The sequence below is a fragment of the Protopterus annectens genome, chromosome 3.part0, assembly GCF_019279795.1.
Source record: "Protopterus annectens isolate FY-2018-M chromosome 3.part0, PAN1.0, whole genome shotgun sequence".
Classification (NCBI taxonomy): Eukaryota; Metazoa; Chordata; order Ceratodontiformes; family Protopteridae; genus Protopterus; species Protopterus annectens.
In genome coordinates this window covers 10,577,026-10,593,509 of record NC_056731.1, presented here as the reverse complement: position 1 = coordinate 10,593,509, position 16,484 = coordinate 10,577,026, and the positions used below count along the sequence as shown (strand labels likewise).

General features: G+C 43.2%; 1 protein-coding gene across 1 annotated transcript in view; it reads left to right on the top strand.

Moving 5' to 3' along the window:
- Positions 1-16,484, top strand: part of ABI1 (abl interactor 1) — a gene marked incomplete at its 3' end in the record, with an annotated part of 1,176,232 nt that overhangs the window by 827,225 nt on the left and 332,523 nt on the right. Inside the window, 1 exon segment of the mRNA XM_044064550.1 lies at positions 2,222-2,322. Within this exon segment, the coding sequence (XP_043920485.1) occupies positions 2,222-2,322 (101 nt within the window).

Genomic DNA, 16,484 nt, shown 5'->3' with positions numbered 1-16,484 from the left:
GACCCTTCTTTCTTGCCCAAGGTCATTTCTGGGTTTTCCATTAACCAATCTACTGACCTGCCTGTTTTCTTCCCTCAGCATTCTAACAGAGGGGAGTAACTTTTGCACAACCTTGATGTGCATCGACAGCTTTGTTGCTATTTGGATAGGACTAAATCTTTCAGGAAAACAGATCAATTGTTTGTGGCCTTTACAGGACCCAGATTGGGTAAACCTGTCTCCAAAGTGACTCTATCCTCCTGGCTTAGAAACATCATTACCTTTGTTTACCAACAGAATAAGTTATCCTTACCTTCTAGAATAAAGGCTCATGCTCATTCTACCAGATCTATGGCTACTTCTTTAGCTTTCCATTCCAGAGCCTCTGTGGATGATATCTGTGCAGCAGCCACTTGGGCAAGACCTCATACCTTTATCTCTCATTACAAATTGGATTTGGCCTCCAGGGGATGAACATCTTTTGGTTCTGTGGTGCTTGGGAATATCCTTCCTTAGGGCCACCCAGGACTCAAGTAGCTGGGGGCTTGGTCCTGACAGTAAGGAATGAATAAAAATTTACAACATCAGATAAAGAAGTTATGTCTTACCATAACATTCCATATATGTTGTAGTTCTTTATTCATTCATTACTTCCCACCCTCCTTCACCCTGCCTGGACTCCTGGTGGACTTTAGGAACTCCTGGTTAGGGTATTTCCTCAGACAGGGTCTCCTACTGTTTTCTGTTACTATTTTTCAGGGACAGGCAAACTCGATCTGTAGTAACTATGAGAGTTGCATTATGGATAGGTCTTAGCTGAGAGTTTTTGGCTGGCGCGAGCTTGGAAACGGCTGTGTCGGTTCCAAGGACGAAACCGAAGTCCTGACAGTAACGAATGAATAAAGTTCTACAACACAGATGGAACGTTATGGTAAGACCTAACTTAATTTTCTCATCAGCAAAAAGAACACCATCCCCACGGTGAATGGTGGTGGCAGTATCATGCTTTGGGGGTGCTTTTCTTCAGCTGGAACTGGGGCTTTAGTCAAGGTGGAGGGAATTATGAACAGTTCCAAAAACCAGTCACTTTTGGCCCAAAACCTTCAGGCGTTTGCTAGAAAGATGAAGAGGAATTTCACCTTTCAACACGACAATGACCCCAAGCATACATCCAAATCAACAAAAGAATGGCTTCACCAGAAGAAAATTAAAGTTTTGGAATAGCTCAGCCAGAGCCCAGACCTAAATCCAGTAGAAAATCTGTGGGGTGACATGAAATGTGAAGAGTGCTGTGCACAAGAGATGCCCTTGCAATCTGACAGATTTGGTGCGCTTTTGCAAGGAAGAGTGGGCAAATATTGCCAAGTCAAGATTTGCCATGCTGATAGACTCTTACCCAAGAAGAGCCCAAGAAGAGTGAATGTTGTAATTAAATCAAAAGGTGCTTCAACAAAGTATTAGTTTAAGGGTGTTCACTTTTATGCAACCAGCTCAAAAGGTGTAAGGGTTTTTATTCCCCCTAACAGATTTGTTTGTTTTTCAATTGAATTGTACAGGTTATAGGTTCCATTAAAGGTGGGAAAAGTTTTGAAATGATTTATTGTGGTCTTATTTTTTACAGCACAAAAACCTGGCATTTTAACAGGGGTGTGTATACTTTTTATGTCCACTGTATATGTTGAGCTTCTGTACTTTCAGTCATTTTGTTTGACTTGTGTCTCCATCCCATTTTTGTTTTTGCATTCTTTCGGCCCATGTTCATCTGATGCTGTTCTTGCTGGGGCAGTGAAACTTTGTCTCACAGCTAGCTATCTGCTGCGTTCTTGAGTTTTACCAGCCATTTGTTAGACTTGATACTTATTTTACACTGAATGTAATACTGCCACAAATTTTCTTAAAAAAAACATACTTGTGCATTTCTGAGATGCAAGTAATATTCATAAATGTATTGGAGAAAGAAACAGCAAGACGGTAGAGATTTTGTAGTACGAATGTGTATTTTTTGTAAAGTATTTGTTACATTGCTGGTTTAAAGTAGGAACATTTCAGTACAAATACTTTTTAAGAGGGAAGAAATGGAGATCTGCACAGGTGGTTTCTTCACTGGAGAGCTTTACGTCTGCAGATAGAAAATGTCTAGGAATCCCTACTTTTAGTCTTTTAGCATTCTGTGGTGCATGTCCTAACTCTGCATGCAATCAGTCGTGTCTGATTAAACTCTGTATCTTTTTATCTGTTTCAGCATGGCAGCAACCAGCCTGCAAGAACTGGCACTCTGTCTAGGACAAATCCTCCCACACAAAAGCCTCCAAGCCCACCTGTGGCAGGACGTGGTACTCTGGGGTATGACATTAAATAGTCTTTGTTACTGTATGAAAAAAGTTCTTTTAATTTCATTTTCTTAGATATGCAAATATAATGATCTCAGAGTCGTAGGGATTACTTTTAATACTAATCATTCATGTTTGTTTTTACACTGAAGTATGAAATATTTGGCCATGTAAAGTAAGCTTACTGAAATCTTGCATCAGACTGCTGAATATTTCTCGAAGAAGTATGGCATTGCACAGTACTGTTTCTGTTTTTGTCTCGTGTTTGCTGTTGTTAAAACACAATCACTCTGTGTTCCTGATTTTGCATAAAAATTAACCAGGTTGTTGTAGTCTAGCTTTAATTTGTGTCACATATGTTCAGAGAATGCAAAATGAGAAGCAGTAGATTCAGAAGGAAGTGTGCTTCGGACCACTCTAGAGGTGAGTAACAGAAACCTGGTTCAAGGCTCCCGAGAGCACCCCAGCACTACCAGGTTATACCTCATACCATGCTTTTCGGCCCCAAAACTTGGACCGAACCACAAAAGGAGGGGGAGTATCAGTATTCGTCAAAGATACCCACACCTCCAGGTTGGTGGCACAGCACGAAGCATCAGAGACCATCCATGTGCAACTAACTGTGGGTAAAACTGCCTTCCAGTTTATAGCCTGCTACAGGCCACCCTCCCAAACACAGGAACTCCACTTGGCCTTCCTGAGAATACTGGAAAATATGAAGGTCTCTCCAAACACCATTATATTGGGTGACTTCAACTACCCAAACATAGACTGGGAGCATTACTCTAGCTCCAACACCCTAGCCCAAAGGTTCCTAGAATTTATAAACTCAAATGCTATGGAACAACTTGTTACCACTCCCACAAGAGGGGAAACATACTGGACCTGATCATCACCAACATGGGGACACTATGCTCCAGACCAGAAGTGTATCCCTCATTGGTAAGATCAGACCATAAACTAATCTCACTGGATATTCACATCCCGACCCCACCCCCTGCCCAGAAAACCACAGTGAAAAACTTCTCTAAAGCAAATTTCACACGCCTCAAAACTGAGGCGAAATCCTTCAAAGCCCCCGGGCCTGTGGAAAATACGGCCCAGACCGCAGAATCCTTTATAAATGCATTCTATGAACACCATCAGGAATGCATGGATCATGCAGTCCCAAATAAAACCAAGACTCAATCCTCCAAAGGCAGACATCCTGTCTGGTGGACCCCAGCCATAAACAAACTATACAATAGAAGGAGGAAGCTACTACATGATAGAGCAAAATTCCAAAAAGGGAGGGCATCTCTGATCAGTATTAGCAAAAAAACTACGGGCACTCATAAAATAGTCTAAGGCCAGCTTCAAGAGAAAAATTGCACAGGACACTAAGGATAATCACAAGGCTTTCTTTAGTTATGTTAGGAACCTAGGTGGGAATTCCCAGATATGCTCAGAATTAGTCCAAAATGACAAAAAATACACCGAGCCCACAGACATTGCCAACATCCTAGCTGACAGGTTCAGTGCAAACTTCTCCCCCCTCTCCCCACCAAAAGGGCAAATATCTATCCCAACAGAGTGCTGCCCCCTGACATCTCAGATGCTCAGGTAAGAGCCGCCCTCTCCAAAGCAAAAAACACAGCATCAATGGGACCAGATGGTGTCCCGGCTCGTCCTACATGAACTCCAAGAAGAGCTAAACCCAAACATAAAACTACTGTTCAATCTTAGCCTTACTACAGGATATGTACCCAAAGAGTGGCGTACAGCAACAGTGGTCCCTCTCCACAAAGGTGGTGCCTCAACGGATCCTGGAAACTATCGCCCCATAAGCTTGACTAGCTTGGTCTGCAAAGCTATGGAAAGGATCATCACGGACCTCATAAATAAAGATATTGGGGACCTACAGACACTGGATCCTACCCAGTTTGGCTTTGTTAAGGGCAGATCCTGCCTCTTAAACCTGGTCGATTTCTTTGAAACAGTCACCAAGGCCATTGACGAGGGGAAGGTGGTCCACACAGCCTACCTGGACCTCAAAAGCCTTCGATACAATACCCACTCGGGCATTATAGATAAGCTCACCAGCTTAAATATAAACCCCTATGTCATTAGATGGGTTGCAAACTGGCTCAAGGACAGAACCCACATGGTTAGAATTGCTGGAGCCATGTCAGACTCCAAACCAGTTACAAGTGGCATCCCACAAGGCTCAGTCCTGGGACCTCTCTTGTTCGGTATATATTTCTCGGTACAGGCCAACACGGAAGGACTGTGGCTGACCAAGTTCGCAGATGACTGCAAACTGGGTGCCATAATCAACTCTCCAGCCGACACAAGCATCCTCCAAAAGGGCCTCATAGAAACAGACAACTGGTGCCAGAGCCATGGCCTCAAGCTAAACGCCAAAAGTGTGTAGTCATCCCTTTGGCAAAACAAAGTGCCCACAAATTACCACATAGGCGGTAATCCATTAAGTACAGAAGAAGTCATTAGGGACCTGGGGACCCAAGTTGATAGCAATCTCTCATTTGACAACCACGTGGCCAAAGTGGTTAGAAAAACATTTTATATAGCCCACCTAATCATGAAGGGATTCACATCTAGATCAGGGGAGGTCATCGTACCTCTTTACTCATCCCTCATCAGGGCCATAATTGAGTACAATGCCCCTTTTGGGATGTACCTTACCAGACACCTGCAGCAACTGGAAAGACCCCAAAAGTACCTCACCAAGAGGATCAAAGGGCTCAAACAGATGCCATATGCTGCCTGGTTAAAGAAACTCCAGCACTACTCAGTGGCATACCGCCTGCTCAGAGGCGATCTGTGCCTGACGTATAAAGCCATGTCCAACCCGGAATTAATGGACATGTTGCACCTCAGAAAATCCAAATCCCATCGAGCTACGCGCTCAAGAGACTTGAACCTCAGCACTGAAATAAATAGGACATGCTGGAGGGACAGATTCATAACCCAGAGACTCCCTTCACTCTGGAATAAAATCCCAGTCCAGGTTAGGCAGAGTCCCACATTGACTCTCTTCAAGAGGAATCTTGATGAGTGGATGGGAGATCGTAGGTTTACCCCGGCTATCACTTCTATGTCACTGTTAGACAGAGGCACAGTATACTAACCTCAAAAAAAGGCATAGCAAAATTAATTTAAAATGGGTGGCGAAAGCCAAACACACTCTGGCTAGGCTTATAAATGCCCTAGGGCAGATAGCCTAGTATGAACCTATGAACATATGAACCTATGATAGTGAAGTGCAAGTCTCATATTGTACTGAAGGCAGGAGAAGGGAATTAGCAATAAAAGAAATTAAAACATGAACCAGGCCATCTGTGAAAAACTGAAACAACTGTAAGGAATAATTACATTTATTGGCAGATACCAGATAGGTTAGATGTACTTGGTAGTAGGGGGACGTGAAAGGAGATGGAACATAATACTCTGTGAGGATTGCACTGGTAATTAGCTACAAAACAAAACAAAAGTGTCATGCAGCAAACCTTCTGGGGAAGAAAATGAAGTTGTTGTATGCAGTAATTTAATTTATTGGCAGGTACAAAGCAACTTGGAATGAAGCCAGCTCTGGGGCATATAGGGGTAAAGACTATGCTGTGTTGAAGGTGACCCAGTGGCTTGGGCTGCTGTGGAAGCTAACCCATGAGGATAATAATCAGTGGTTGCTGCCGACTTGCACATCCTGGAATGAGAGAGGCAGCTTGGCTTTGCCACGTAAGGGGACACCTAGCAGTTAGGGTAACATCTAATAAGAACACTAGGTGTTACACATTGGAGACAGAAGCAGCTGAGCCTGCACAGTCACTTAAGCCCAAGGGGACACTGGCATGTGGAGACGCACTTCCCTTCCAGTTGACTACAGTAGTGGGCTCTGCAGAGCTTGTCAAAGGGGAGGAGGGGGTTATTCCCAATAAGGAGATGGTAGGCTGCCCCACCATGACCAGCAAGTAGATCTCGTGCATCCCATTCCTACCACCCAGCTCTTTTGATCAGGAATGGAGAGCTGATTGGGACTCAGAGATAGGAATGAATGGACTGTAAGGCTTTCACCCAGCCTGGGAGTGCCCAGTTCCTGTGGCATTCGAATGAATGGAATGATAGGATGTCAGTAGTGGATCCACTGGGCAAGGTTTTGGGAGGAGCAGTCAACCTTGCATGTGCTTTCATATTGAAACTTACTTCACAAGATAAAATATGTTCAGATTAACATATTCTTGCAATGGAGCGACATCCTGTTCAGGACTGGCTTTCTACCTTTAATGCCTATTTGCTTGTTAGGACAAACTACAGCTTCTCATGGCCTTGAAATTTGATAAGCAGGGAATGAAAATGAAAAGAAATGGCCCAGTTTGTAAACTTCACTGCTCAGTTACATATCAGAGGGGCAGTATCATTGTACCACTCCTATTTTGTCTTCATTCAGAATAATTTTAGGATGATGGTCATTTAAACCTGGGGGAAAAATATGTCAGTCTTTAGCATTTGTATTATTTTTGTTGTAAGATACTTTTTTTTTCTAGCACACATTTTCTCTGATTTGGCAAAAAAATATCTTTGTGTCATAGCATTGTGCTTAAACAATTTTAACATGTCTGCTGCATATTCCCTGTTTTTCTGTAATTTTTTTGTAATTTTTCTAGTTTTTCCCACTGCATTAGGCACCGCATTTAAAGCATGTTTCCACATAAGTAACAATTTCTGTTCTGTTCTTCAGAATTGAAAACTACAGTACGTTTTTCAAAATGGGGTGTAAAAAGCACTCTGGTGGTCCTGGTGTTAAAACTCTACTTTTTTTCTGTTCTACCACTTAATGGAATCTTTTTAGTATTACTGTTTTATTTTTTGTTGGAAAATTCAGGTTTAGTACCCACCAGACTTTGTAATTCTAAACTGCCCATCAGATCAGACTAGAGCATATTTTTAAAAATAATTTTCATGATGTTGCTTTGGAGAAGGTAAAGAGAATATCAGGGTGTAGCTAAGCAAACCTTTGATAAGCATATCTCCTTCATAGTGCTAGAATGCCATGTTTTTACATTAAACCCATTTTACCACTTAATAGAATGTTTCAGTATTACTGTTTCTTTTGTTGGAAAATTCAGATTGACTGCCTATCAGACTTTGTAGTTCTAAATTGCCTATCAGAATAGACCATTTTTTTAAATAATTTTCATGTTGTTCTGCAGAAGGCAAAGAGATGTTAGGCAGTAGGTAAGCAAACCTTAACCTAATTGATAGCTAAATGTTATTACCGATAAGTATATCACCACTTGACAAGTGTGATGAAAAGGTAGATGTCCTATTATCATGTTGCAGTATTCAAAACCCTTGGGTTATCCTCTGCTTAGCTACACAAACGTCCACCCAGTATACATAAGCTTTTAGTCACTGCTAGGTACGTGAGACATCTGATGTTGGGCGTAGGGAGTGTGGGCCATAAAAGTGACGTCCGCATGTACTTTGAGTTTACACAACTATTCTGTGTCCTTCTGTTTTAATGTTGCAGTGTTCAGAATCCTTGGGTGAGTGCCAAAGCTCAAAGGGAAGAAGAGGAGTGTGGTGTAGAACTGTTTTCCAAGAAACCATGCAGGATTGCCCTAGCAAATCATGCTGTAGACCTGGAGAGGTGATCCAGTTTGTAGTGTTTGGTGAAGGTATGGACAGATGTCCAGGTAGCTGCCTTTAGTGTAGAAGCAGTGTCCAGTCCTTTGAAGAAGGCTCCAGATGAGGCCATGGCTGTAGTGGAGTGGGCTTTAATTTTTGAGGTAAGATGTTTGCCATGGTAGGTGTAACAAAAGGATATGAACCTGGAAATCCATGTAGAAATGGTCTGTTTTGTCACAGCTTTTCCCAGAGCTCTGGGATGAAAGGAAACAAACAATTGCTCTGATCTCCCAATGGATTTGGTCTTGTCAAGGTAAAATCTGAGTTGTCTGTGAACCTCAAGAGAATGCAAGACTCTCTTACTGTCATTCTGGGGATGTGGAAAAAAGGTGGGAAGGTGAATACATTGGTTCAGGGATAGCTCAATGACTACCTTGGGCATGAAAGATGTGTTGGTCCTCTGAGTCACTCTATCCTTGTGGAAGAGGAGAAAAGGAGGGGTTGCCATGATAGCATGGAGCTCTGACACTCTTCTGGCTGATGTCAGGGCCACCAGGAGTACAGTTTTCCAAGTGCAGTGTTTCAGAGAGGCTTTAGATGCTGGTTCAGAAGGGGCAATAGTGAGCTTCTCTAAGACGTAGCTTCTGAAAGTGGCCTGAGCACTGCCCGTTTGGGTAATTTTCGGTCTTACTTTACCCCCACACACACACACTGCTTGTGATTTTTGCAAGCCATTGCCCATTGTAGCAGGGATCTTCAGCACCTCAAAGTAAGATGCAGTAGGTATTTGAGTCCTTCTGTGTAAGTAGAGCTTTGATAGCAACTTGCACTGAATACTCATTCTTACCCTAGTCTTGAACAGGCATTGTAGACTTCCTGCAGATAAACAGCCCTGTGAGTAATTATAGTTTTGCATCCTCATTTGTTGTTTGTCTTTTAGGTGTACTTGTTCATTTCTAGGAGATAGATTTGGGGGGGGGGGTCATGTGGCCAAGCACCGTCTCCTAAACCTTGTTTGGAGCTGGAGAATGAGGGAACTATTTGGGAAGAGATCTTCAAAATTATATTCCAGCTGTTATCCTCTGTAGTGTACCCTGTTGATCAGCTGTGATATGGTGAGTACTTTTGTATCTGTTGTTTTACAACCTACCCATTTATTCTGTTTTTTTTTTCTGTGCATCTGCTGCTCTTGTCAGTTTTTTTCCACCTTTCCCAGGATTCTTTGAGTTCATGTTATTGACTTGAATTCTAGTAAGCTATATCTGAAAAATAATACTTCTGTAAATTTAACTTTAATCTCATCCACTCCAGGTGTTTCCTTGTTTCTAGAATGTCCGTGGAGTTTGAGCCACGTACCCGTACTGTGTCACGGGGATCATTTCTTTTTCAAGAGCATGACTCCATTTTGCCTTCATTCTTTCCTTATATTCATTTCCTCTGCCCCTTTATAGGTTTTCCTTCTGTGCACAGGGTTAATCAGCTTGAACTTCTTCTACCATGATGGTTTCTAGGAGTGCACATTACCCAAGAAGGATCTCATCAGCATTTGATATTTTGGAAAAGTAATTTCTAGATCCACAACATTTTATCCTGTTTTGCTTTCCCACTGCTCTTTTATGCTGCCTAGTTCAATTGGAAATGAAGGTATTTATACTCATGTCTGCCACTGACTGTTGTAGCCCAACTCACATTGTTATACTTTCAGAATATTTCCTTCAAAGTGCAAGCATGCATTGTTTTTAGATGAACTCTGGTGATCATTTGCCTATCAATTGAAATTCTTAAAAGGTTTACATTGGAAAGTAACTGCCTCATCCCTTGTTCACCTTTTAGTATTGTCAGTAAAAAGATTTATACTGCTCTTCAACCTTGTGTTATGCAAACTACAGCAAAGCTAAAAAGTGCAGGATAGGCACCCAGTCTTGCAGCATTATGTTACTAGTTTCGTACCAGACCAAGACCCTTGTCAGTAGAACCTGCTCATTTCACTTCCCCATGTAAACATCATAGAATTCACTCACATTCAATTTCACAGTATGCCTCCTGTATGGCATGGTCTCAAAGGCCTTGTAGAAGTCTGCATTAACTGTATGCACTGCTTTGCTACTCTTCACTTGTGCTCTCAATACTGTTTAATACTGTTTTAAAACTGTCAAGCTGTACTGACCAGGTCTCTGCTCTGTGATGTCATGTTGCTTATCTGAAAATCTTTCAGCATTTGGGAGGGCAACAATTCTGACCTTTGGTATTCTTTGTAAGTTTGCCAAGGATGAATAAAAGACTGGATATTTTCTCTTAGTTTTCAGTAAACAGTCTTATAATGTAGCAAGACTCCCCATCTTTTATTTCACCTGCATCCCAGAGCTTAGGGAGAGACTGCACCTTTGACACTTGCAGGACTTGTAATGGGTTCTTAATAATTCAGGATAGAAGTTCATGTAGCTCAGGTGCCTTGTCTCACCCTAACCTTCTTTTATCATTTAAAGCTCTCTTTTTAAACCCATGGTTTACTCATTACACACCGATGATTACTACTACTTTCCAGACTGGTGCTTTGCTTGTTATACTCCTTTATGAAACGACCATCACATGGAACAGTGGCTTTGTTTATGCTTAATTTCTGACTGACATTAACATCTGGTAAACAAAATTAGTTATGTACCAGAATGTCAGACACATTCCTAGCTCTTTTATATGCAATACTCACAAAATCAGGAAGTATAGAGTTCAAAAATTTATCCCTAGGCGCATAGGCCACAAGCTACGTGCTTTTTTAACTATTTCCTCAGATGTCCTTCAAGGATGCATCTGCAGTCCTAACAAATGGGTTGTCCTGTCGTCAGGCAGCCCTTCGGTCGGCCGGATTCCAAAGTCTGGGTCTGGCCTCGGCTGGTGTCGCACTTCACCCGACGTCATCTCTGCTGGTCTTCGGGTATAAAGGCATCAGCCGGCGCCATTTTCCTCAGTCTTTCTTGCCGCGTGGCGCCCGAAGCAGAAGCTGTTCGCAAGTGCTGGTCGGTCAGATCCAGAGAATACTACTACCGAATACTACTTCGAAGACTTCTAAAAAGCTAAGTACCCCATTGGGGACTCTTTCTTGCCTCAGCCGATGTCAGAAAAAGTGAATAACTGTTTAACTTGTGGGAAACAAATACCTCATAAAGATTTCCACTCTTACTGCTTACCTTGTTTAGGCCCAGACCACAACGTAGCAGCCTGTTTAGCCTGTGCTTCTTTCAACCGACGAACGCTTAGGCGTCGGTCGGAGTTTGCTGAACAGTTTTTCGGCTCAGATTTTGCGTACATTATGCCATCGGATCCTCCGACTTCTCAAATTGTTAAGAAACGCAAAGAAAAAGACCGACACTCGCGGTCCGCGGTTTCGGCGCAACCCCGGCTAAGCAAACCGCGGGTGTCTCGGTTTCGCCGGCGAGCAAACGGGTCAATCTTCAGCGAATCCATGACTACTACCGAGGCTCCTGCTACCCTAGTTGAATCGGCCTCTGAAGTTTTGCCTACTAATGTGGTTTCTCTAGAATTATCGGACACCATCCCTTTGGATGTCTCTACCCCAGCACGTGGTGCTGCTAGGCCTCCTGCAGCCATGTCTATAAAGGCCTTTGCCAGGGCTAAAGCAGCCAAAACTGCTAAGTCTGTACCTGTTAAGCCCCTCTCACAGGCCCAGTTCCAGTTCCCAAATGCTTACTCTGGCAGAGGTTCTCATCTCTTTAATAAGGGGATCCCAATCTCACCCAGACAGGGCCTCTCAACCTCCAGAAAAGAGACCTAGAGCAGAGCCCCCTGAGCCAGTGTCCTCAGATGACTCTTCTGATGTTTCAGACAATACAGACCATCCAGAGGCTCCTTTTTCTACTTATGAAGATTCCGATGCTGAAGAATCTATTCCTTCTGCCTCTCCACCAGAGGAATTTTCCTTTGGGGAAACCTTACATGCCATGAGAGAGCAATTCCAATGGCAGGGACAAGATTTCTCAGATTCAAGAAAAAGGCTTAGGACCTTTCTACACTTACCCCAACATAGGCCCTTAGCTATACCTCCAGTTCTTCCTGTTGTGGATGATGCATTTAATGATGTTTGCACTGCTCCTGATACTTTACCTCCAGCCCCTGCCAAGCCCGATAGGTTTTACAGGGTACCGGACACTCATCACCACCTATACAAGGCTCCCCTTGCAGATCCTGAGACTATCTCCCAGGGGCCTAAGGCAGTAGCTTCGACCTCAGCGTAAAACCCTCTCCCTTCTGAAAGGGAATCCAGGTCCTTAGAGAGATGGGGTAAAAAAGTATACACCTCTGCTACTCTCTCAGCTAGAGCTTTGAACTGTCAGTTTCATATGATCCAATACCAAGAGTTTATGCTTGATCAGTTAACTAAGAAACTGTCCTCTGATGATTCCTTAGATAAGAAATATGTTTTAGAAATGGTGAATAACATTCAGCAGGTTAGTAACCATTCTTTAAAATGTGGCTATGATGCACTGGAGGCTTCATTTAGATCAGCCATGACTGGCACAGTTATAAGAAGGCATGCATGGTTGAAAGAACAGGTCTTGCGGATCATGTTAAAGCAAAACTATTAGATGCTCCTATGGATAAGGTCAGTCTATTTGGTTCTCCTGCCCAGCAAGTAATGAAGAAAATGGAAGAGAAGGCAAAATCTGTACAAACAGTTAAAGATTTCTTACAGGTTCAGCCCCAAGGTTTAGCAGGAACTGGCCTTCCAAAATTGGTCCTTTCCAGACTCCTCTAAATCTCAGAGAGGCAGGAATAGACGTTCCAGAGGCAGAAATCAATCCAGAGGAGGTGCCTACAGAGGACGCCAGTGGCAAGGCAATAACCAGCGAGGCACAGACACAACCACTGCCACTACAACAGGACAAACACAGTGACTTGGCTCTGACACGCCTTCCAGGGAACAAATAGCAGCACCCTTAGGCGGAGAGTTAGCCTTATTTTCAAAAATTGGCACTATATCACAAGAGACAAGTGGATTTTGCAAACTATAGACCAAGGCTACAGGTTTCATTTCCACACCTTACCAGTAAAAAGAGGAATGCCAAACCTACCACCAAATCAAAAAACAGAAGCTCTAAAACAGATAGCTCAATTAACAAAGATGAGAGCTGTGGAAAGGGTGCCACCTACAGAACAGGGCAAAGGATTTTTTTCCAGACTCTTCCTAGTACCAAGAAAAGAGAAAAGTTGGAGACCTATTCTCGACCTGTCCGCTTTAAACACATTCATCATTGTTCCAAAATTCAAAATGCTGACCCTACAGCAACTTCTTCCCATGCTGGGCAAGGAGTGTTGGCTGGTAACTCTAGATCTCAAGGAGGCATACCTGCACGTCCCCATACGACCAAATTGCAGAAGATACCTCAGTTTTCTTGCAGGATCAGAGCATTATCAATTCTCAGCATTGCCCTTTGGCTTATCTACTGCGCCCAGAGTATTCACAAAATGCCTGGCATCAGTAATCGCTCATTGCAGGCTACAGGGAATCCAAATTTATCCATACCTGGACGACTGCCTGATACAAGCGGACAACAAAAGCAAGCTGACACAAGACTTACAAAGAGTCATTTGCTTACTACAAGCCCTGGGATACACAGTCAATTTAAAAAAGTCAAGACTGATACCATCCCAAACAAGAACATTCTTGAGTGCAGAATTGGACACAGTAAAACAGATGGCATTCCTAACTGCAGAAAAACAAGAACATCTCCATCTTTACTTCTTGGCATTAACAAAGCAGAACAAACTAACAGCAAGGAAAGTACTGCAGGCCTTGGACTTCATGGCATCATGCATAATCCTGGTCCCCCATGCCAGACTGCATATGAGAAAGCTACAGTGGTACCTAAAGAATTTATGGTCTCAACACAGGCACAGCTTAGAAACCGAAATACCACTAATCCCATGCCTGAAACAAGAGTTCCTGTGGTGGGCTCAAGCATGCCAGTCAAACCCAGGTTTGCCCTTCCACAACATTCAAGCAAGCCAAACCATCACAACGGATGCCTCAGACCTAGGTTGGGGGGCCCACATGCTGGACAAATGCATTCAAGGATTATGGACTCCAGATCAGCTGCACCTGCACATAAATCAAAAAGAAATGCTAGCAGTAAAACTAGCAATCCAGAATTTCAGACCATTCCTCAAAGAAGGCCAATTAATGATAAGGACAGACAACACCACAGTCATGTGGTACATCAACAAACAGGGAGGCACTCATTCATACCCCCTATGTCGAATGGCTCTGGACCTATGGAATATGGCTCTGAGCTACAACATTCAGTTACAGGCAATATTTGTACCGGGAAAAGAAAACATCCTAGCAGACATGTTAAGCAGAACTACCTCGGATGCTCACGAATGGATGCTACACTCCGACATCTTCAAGGCCATCACAAAAAAATGGGGAATGCTACAAATAGACCTATTCGCATCCCCACTCAATCACCAGATCAAGAAATTCTGCACAAGGACATACCACCCACTGGCTTGGAAGGTGGACTCTCTATCCTTCAGTTGGAAAGACCTGACAGCATATGCATTTCCACCTCTTCCTTTGATGCACAAGGTACTACTGAAAATCAAAGAGGAACGTCCAAGGATAATTCTGATAGCTCCAAATTGGCCAAGACAACATTGGTATCCATTGCTGGAGGAGCATGTCTCTGGGAGGAACGTGAACACTACCCCTGATTCCTTTGATGTTAACTCAGAGCGACTACAACATCATGCATCCAAACCTGAAAACTCTACAACTGACTGCCTGGAACATTACATAAGAGCAACTAACCCAGATTTATCCCAAAGGGTTAAAGACATTATCCTTGAGGCCCGCAGACCTTCAACAAGAAGGAACTATGCAGGAAAATGGAAAAGGTTTGTCATTTGGAGTTCTGAAAGAGGAAAAGATGTGTCAAAGATAGATATTGCCAACATCCTGGAGTATTTGGCAGAGCTTCTCCATACAGGCCTGTCCTATTCCTCCATCAAGATACATGCATCAGCTATTTCTGCAGAATACAGCTTCGATCCCCTGTCTTCTCACACCCTCTACTCGGGCAGTTCCTCAGAGGAATCAAGAATGTAAAACCTCCTAGGAAACCACCATTACCAGCATGGGACTTGAACTTTGTGCTAGAAGAATTGACACTCCCTCCATTCGAACCAGCAGCAACAGCAGACCTTCAACACCTATCCTGGAAAACTGCTTTCCTACTGGCAATTACTTCAGCAAGGAGGGTTTCGGAACTACAGGCCTTAATGGCAGTACAACCCTTCCTAATCTTCCATCAAGATAGTGTCCATGAGAACTAATCCTACATTTATGCTTAAGGTGGTATCCAGAGTGTCTCTATACCAGGCAATACACCTACCTACCTTCTTTCCCAATCCACAGAACAGGGGGGAAAGACTGCTGCATACCTTGGATGTACACAGACAGTTGCGCTACTACCTGGACAGAACCAAGGGCAATAGAAAAACTGACCAGCTTCTAGTAGCTTATGCAACAGGAAGGGAAGGAAAACCAATTTCCAAACAGACAATCTCCAAGTGGATAGGAAATTGCATAAGATTCTGTTACTCCTACCATGGAAAGCAAATTCCACAGAACATAAGGCCTCATTCTACAAGGGCTACAGCCACTACCACAGCTTTCTTGCGAGGAGTGGCTACCAAGGACATTATTGAGGCGGCTACTTGGACCTCTGTGCATACATTTACCAAGCATTATAACTTACCTCTATACTCTAGATCCCGAGCAGGCTTTGCCACTGCTGTTTTGCAAGGGATCCTAACTACACCATAATTCTTCTTCCTCCTCCTCTAGTTTGGCTATGGTATTCTACCCATTTGTTAGGACTGCAGATGCATCCTTGAAGGACATAGTACAGTTTTGTACCTACCATAAATGTAGATGTCCGAACAGGATAGCATCTGCAGTCAGGATTACCCACCCTCCTTCCCCTCTGTGGTACTCCTAGGGTATTTACCCTCCTAATAGCTAGCTGGGGGGGGATCTCTTATGGTGTATTTGTTTGTATATATGTAAATACATGCTTATTTTTTGTGTTTGCCTTCTACTTTTTTGGAAACATTGGCATTTATCCAAAATTTAGCTTTCCAAGAGGGCAACTGGCATCTGGGGCAAGAAACACTGAGGAAAATGGCGTCGGCTGATGCCTTTATACCCGAAGACCAGCAGAGATGACGTCAGGTGAAGTGCGACACCAGCCGAGGCCAGACCCAGACTTTGGAATCCGGCCGACTGAAGGGCTGCCTGACGACAGGACAACCCATTTGTTAGGACTGCAGATGCTATCCTGTTCGGACATCTACATTTATGGTAGGTACAAAACTGTACTTTATAACATTATAGGTTGTCACTAAGAAAACTTTCTTCTGCTCTCCATTGTTCACAGCTGCATTGGTAGATTGATTTTCACCAATACAAACATTATATTTTCCACTAGCACGGGCACAATGAAAATCTCCCTGAGAGTTAACAGAATA